The following is a 6,171-nucleotide window of genomic DNA, read 5'->3' on the forward strand; positions in this document are numbered from 1 at the left end:
ACACCTACTGTCGGAGACATCAGAATTCATGTTTTCCGATGGCATGTTCCTGCAATACCTTCACCCCTGGCCCTGGCCCTTTGTGGCCAACCGTCAGTAATAAAAACCTAGAGTTTGCTTGGCATATATACTACTCCCTCATTACTAGTAATTCAAGTTGTTTTGGATAATGTTTGAGTCAAACATTAAAAATATAAATCGTGAATAAGTTATTGATTTGAAATTTTAAAAACCATACAAATAGATTTGTTTTGATATGTACTTTCATATATATATATATATATATATATATATATATATATATATATATATTGCTTTCCAATAAATATTTTTATAAAAATAAAAAGTCGAAGTTATGCTTTGAATATAGTGTCGCTGTCCAAAATGACTTAAAATACTAGTATGGAGAGAGTAGGTAGTTTTGACACAAATTTATGCAGTAATAAAAACCTAGACTTTACTACCAGTAGTATATTGCTAACGATTTTTTTTTTCCCAATATTCCGATAAGACAGAAAGGCTATCATCCATGTTTGCAGCCGTTAAGGCGGTATATGTAGTATATATACCACTTTAATTTAATTTAACTCAGTATAAAAAATTACAATTTATTTTTTTTCTAAGAAATAAAAAGTTGTGGTGTGTGGTAAGCTCCTTGAACCTGTGCATCCCTATCCTTCTTTGTTCTTTCTATCCAGCCGATGTGAGAAAAAGCTCATCATTTGACACGAACTTCTCATGGTATGTATGAGATGTTCCATCCATCAAACTTTGGCTATTGCATACTTTGGTCGGCCATGCCCATGCATGCCCCCACAATCTCTCAACAAGTGCGCCCAAAAAGTTGATCCTCTCGCGGAAAGCAGCGCAGTTTGCAAACGACCACAGACCAAAGCACCTGCATATTTTCCCCCTATATTATTTCCAGAGGATTTCAAGTTTTGAAAACGAACAGTGTGTCTCATGAAGTCGCTGTAGAGTTGTAGTAGTCATGGATATGTAAGTGCTTGCCTTTGTTTGTTGGCAATAATTCTGGATTCTCATTTGTTACTTCATTTCTTTTGGAAAGGTTTACTTCAGTTACATGAGTTTTGAGCTGACCACATCACCTAGAGAGAAGAAAAAAGTGCATCCCTTAGCTTGGGAAAACAGGAAGATATTGTCTGAAGGATTTTATTAATTTACAAAAAAGGAGGTGATTGTATATGTTAGCTAGGGGCAATTATTGTATCACTTTCGTTTGTATTTGACAATTATTATCTAATCATGGACTAATTAGGCTTAAAAGATTTGTCTCGCAAATTATAGATAAACTGTGCAATTAAAATTATTTTTTATCTAGATTTAATACTTTATGTATGTGCCATGAGATTCGATGTGATGAAATATCTTGAAAAGTTTTTAGATTTCGGGGTACATATCCTATTCCTATCTCTACAGCTTTGTCCCTATCATCGCCTTTCTGCTTTCTCCTTGCAGGGCATACAAACCTGGAACGTGTGGAGTCTGGAGTGTGTGTGTCCTAGTAGCTCCTGCAGGGACCTGGAGGCACAGGCGCTATAAAAACATGGTTGGGGGTTAGGTTGGTCTATGTGTTTGCACAGAAAGGGGCATGCCGATCCATAGTAGAAACTTGACTGGGACAGTGGAGAGATGATATGGGCTCAGTTTTTCCACATGCAGCGACGAGCTAGCTAGCTAGTGACCGGTGATGTCAATGGCGCGACGACGACCCATATGGTGGATGCGTGCGTCGTCAATGCCGAGATCCCAGTGGTCGCCCTCCATTACTGTCCTACACCGTTATACTTGTACATGATGCACAGCTGATGAGTAGGTTAGCTGAATGGGGAAAAAAATTCCCATTTTGGTTTGCAACAAACAGAATCCGTCGATCGACGTAGTCATTCATGCATCTCGATCATCCCCTGCTACTGACACCATGCATATCGGTCGATTGGCAGTATTCAGAAATTTCTCTTGTACAGTACTATAGCAGCAGCAGTAGTTAACTGTGACCAGAGCTAGCTAATAAACAGAGAAATTTTAGCAGCAGTTAATAATATACAGCTCGAGAAAAATTGAGGTTTAAGAAATGCCAAACATGAAATCATATTGAGGAGGAAGCTGTTTTTCCATCATGACTTAATATGGCATGGTGATCTGTCGAGATCACCATATATATGCACCCAACAGCTAGCAATCCTGCAGGCTGCAGCTGCAGCATTCTACTACTAGTAACAGTGGAGTCTTCTCGATCAACACAGGATGACAGACTAATAACCTTCAGGTAGCTAGCTAGCTTAGAGATGGATATAGATCATCATGACGAGATGACATGACCGACGACCTCCACAACCCTAATTAACAAACTACTAGATGGAGCAAAAGCAGACAACGATCGACGACGAGCCGGCCGGCGTCGACAGCAACACAGCAGCAACTAACAATGCAAGAACAACAACACGGCCGGCCAGCCAGTAGCACTCTATAGCTAGCTAGCTATACGTACGTGTAGTGTGAGTGTCACCACACACCACGTAGCTAGCGTACAGATGCATGCATAATCACCGCGCGGCGGCGGCGGACCTGCTGCTGCATGCGGCGGCGCACAAGTCGTGCTCGATCTCGGAGACGGCGCCGTCGTCGTCGTCGTCGAGGCCGTCGGCGCCGCTGCCGCCGTCGAGGTTGCAGCCGAAGGCGCCGTGGCCGTGCCCGAAGGCGCGCGCGTGGTCCTTGAGCGAGCGCTTGTGCTTGAACTCGGAGCCGCAGAGGCAGTACCAGAGCTTGCCGCAGTTCTTCTCGTGCGTGCGCCAGTCGCCCTTGACGGCGAACGCCTTGCCGCACTTGCGGCACAGGAAGGGCTTCAGCCCGTGCTTGCGCTTGTAGTGCGTCTGCAGCGTCCGGAAGTCCTTGAGCGGCCGCGCCCGCGGGTGGTCGATGTTGTTGCGGCAACCCGGCGCGCAGCAGTAGCACGGCAGCCGGAGCATCGCCGTCGGCTGCACGCCGCGGAGCGACTCCGGGCCCTTGCGGTACTGAGACCCGTGCCCCCACATGTGCATCTGCCATTATTGTCATGTAGATTTGCTTGTTAATTAGTAGAAAAAAATGAATGAATTAAACGCAACGTTTCATTTGCTGTTTACATCTTCGTCTTAATTTCTTAACAAGTTCATCTACCACTGACGATCATCCTAACTATATATCTATGACAAAAGATCGATGACATTGATGCCAATGAGGAAATGTACAGTATGGAGGCAAATTGAATACCTATCATATCACATGCTGATATTTTTCGTTTATTACATACTATGCAGTGTTTGGTGGCATAATAATAATGTGAATCTACTAGCTATCTATTAATGCACTGAGCCGGCCACTGATGTGTGTGTTATTATAAGAAGAGTAGTATAGTGTACTTATGCATGTTTGACACATTGTGCATAAGCAGCCTCTCCAAATAGCTTGCTTGGAGTTGGAGTTGTATGATGACCAAAGACCAAAGGTGATCTGACTGAACCTACCCAGCACTGTTGTTCCGACTCCAGGCACCTCTAGTCTAGACTTTTTTCATGCAGCAGTGGTAATCAGTTGCAACCAGAGAAGCTGCATGTGTGTGACTTGTGAGGATAGGTGCGGTGATCTTTTGAGAGACTCAGAGAGCCGGCTCTGGCAACTCCAAGCTAGCTTATGTGTTGTGTTGTACGTGTTGGTGTTGCTCCTTTAAGAGAGCAGCCAGAGTGACTGTGGCCAGCTACAGGAAGAACACTGCAGATCTCTTTGTGTTCTTGGAAGGAGTGCATGCAGGAGGAGACTCAAGACTGCCATGCCTCAGGTCATGATGCCACACAATCTTATGCTTTCCAAACCATGAAAGCCTGCCCTGAAACAACCTGTGTATCTGATGGCCAAATCTCATGAGCCATGACTCGTGAGTGATCAGATCAGCACCGCCGGATGCTGCTAGTGGCCCGGGCTAGCTAGTACTACTTGGAGACTACTAGAAAAGTACTAGAAAGTAACTATAGATGGATAATACTACTACTACTACTCCAAAAGAAAACAAAAAACCAGATGATGGATCAGAGCTTGTAAGATAAGAGAGAGAAGCAAAGGTGAAATCTTCCCTGGGATCTCCACTGCTCCCACACCACACTCTCATATGAATCTTCAAAAGGCAAGCACTCACCCAAGGAAAGCATAAAGATGCACGGTTGCATGCATGGCTGCCCCTGGCATGCCAGTCTAGTTCAATCACGCAAAAGGCAGCAGCCACTGTGCATCAGCATCTGGGCTTGAGTCTGTTTCATGGCATGCAACTAGCTCCAAAGCTAGCTAGCTTGCTGGCCAGAGAACATGCATGATTGGTGACCAATCAATAATCCAAGAACCAAACTACCTTGCTAGCTCAAGAACAAGAACAAGAAAACAGCAAGGAAAGAAAAAAGAAACTAGGTATGTACTAGTATGGGTGAGCCCGGAGCGAGCATGGCCATGGCACTGATCTGACCTGCATGTTGTTGTATCGGTTGAAAGTCTTGTAGCAGACGGGGCAGGAGAATTGCGTAGGCCCGATGAGGATCTGCGCCGGCGTCGGGATCCAGTACTGCCCCTTGTTGAGCTTCCCGATGGGCGTCGACGCGAACCCTAACGGCACCACCTCGTCGCCGTCGCCGGTGTCCACCTTGCACTCGTCCTCATCCTCCTCGTGCTCCATGCCACCGCAGCCGGCCCTGCCGGAGAGCCCGGACAGGAGGTCAGCCTCGGCGCCACCGCAGCCGCCGTTGACGGGAGCCGGAGGCAGGCCGATGCGCAGAGCGACTGCGGCGTCGTCGTCCGTGGGCGCCGCGGCCTCCAGGTCCATCGGGTCGCCTTCGGCGTCGCAGCAGGAGGGCATGCAGTTGAGGTCGGCGAAGAGCGGCGCACGCGTAGAGGGAGTCACGGAGCTGCCGACGGCCTCCCGTAGGACGAAGTCATCAGCGTCATCTTCGGAGTCGGAGTCCACCGCCACGTGCGGGCGCGGCTGGGCCCGGGAGGCGGCGCGCGTAGGCGACTGCGACAGGAGGGGCAGCGCCTCTCGTAGCGGCGGTGACGGCGGGCTGTCATGGAGAGGCGGCAGCGACGACGGCGGCGGCGGCTGGAAGAAGCAAGCAGGGTGGTACTGCGGCGCCGCGGCGGCGGGGTAGAGGCTGGTGTACGGTGGAAGGGAAGGAGGGAGATGGTGGGGGGCTGGGGCAGCCGGGTAGGAGGAGGCGTAGTAGTAGTAGCTGTTCTTGAAGAAGCTCCTGTAGGGGTCTTCCATGGATGGATGGGGGTGGTTTCTTGCTGTAGGAGACTCGCTCGTTCTCCCTGCAGCGAGCTTTGCTTCTGTTCTTGGCTACTGCTTGCTTTGGGGAGAGGTTGCCGTGGTTGGCAAGGGCTAGTTATAGTGCGAGAGGGAGACAGCAGGCAGAGGAGCACGGATTAAATTATGTGGAGTAGCAGTAGCGTTCTTCTTCTGATGGTTGTATATATTTTCTGTCAGGGAGCCAAGCCGATGGCTTGATAGCTGAAAATTGCAATGCAGAGTATACTGGTCAGGCCAGGGTGCGGCCAGTGATCAGTGATTGATACCCCTTCATTCTGTTCAAAATTAAGGACCCTGATTGGTTGAATTGGCTTTCGATTCTTGTCCAACCAAATTCATGGTAAATCAAAACTTTTAATCATCAATTGGTACATAGCTAAAGAATTGGCACACCAATGTTTATGGCCAAAGGTTTGACAAGTCTCTATGAACTTCTTAAATTGCAATGTCTAGGTGATTTCTATGAAACCCTTGATTTTGGCAAGACTAAGTTTTGTGCCCTAACTTTGGCGAAGTCTCTAAAATGTTTTTTGCCCTAACTTTGGCAAGACTTGATTTTGGCAAAACTAAGTTTTTGGCTTGCCTTGATTTCGAAAGGACGGCAAAAGCTTTGTTGCAAGTTTTTTTAGACGCTAGAAAAGAAAAAAAAAAGCTATACAACAAAAAAATTACAGAACGCCGTCTAGAGTGGACCACTTGTGATGATTTTGGCCGGCGAAGAATTGGAAGCCAACCAACTAGACCCGTTTGGATGTTCGTATTAGAAGCGTTGGAATTGAATTGGTTACAATATCAAATCAGACAAGCTTTGGCATTGGGTT

The 6,171-nt window shown here is 47.1% G+C and overlaps 1 protein-coding gene across 1 annotated transcript; it reads right to left on the bottom strand.

The window, feature by feature from the left end:
* Positions 2,082 to 5,523, bottom strand: LOC8055191 (zinc finger protein WIP2). Its single transcript, XM_002445872.2, has 2 exons — positions 4,514 to 5,523; positions 2,082 to 3,062 (listed from the first exon to the last, which is right to left on the bottom strand). Exons 1-2 carry the CDS (start codon positions 5,303 to 5,305, stop codon positions 2,568 to 2,570), a joined length of 1,287 nt encoding a protein of 428 aa, XP_002445917.1. The 5' UTR covers positions 5,306 to 5,523; the 3' UTR covers positions 2,082 to 2,567.

This window comes from Sorghum bicolor, chromosome 7 (genome assembly GCF_000003195.3).
Source record: "Sorghum bicolor cultivar BTx623 chromosome 7, Sorghum_bicolor_NCBIv3, whole genome shotgun sequence".
In the NCBI taxonomy this organism is placed as follows: Eukaryota; Viridiplantae; Streptophyta; class Magnoliopsida; order Poales; family Poaceae; genus Sorghum; species Sorghum bicolor.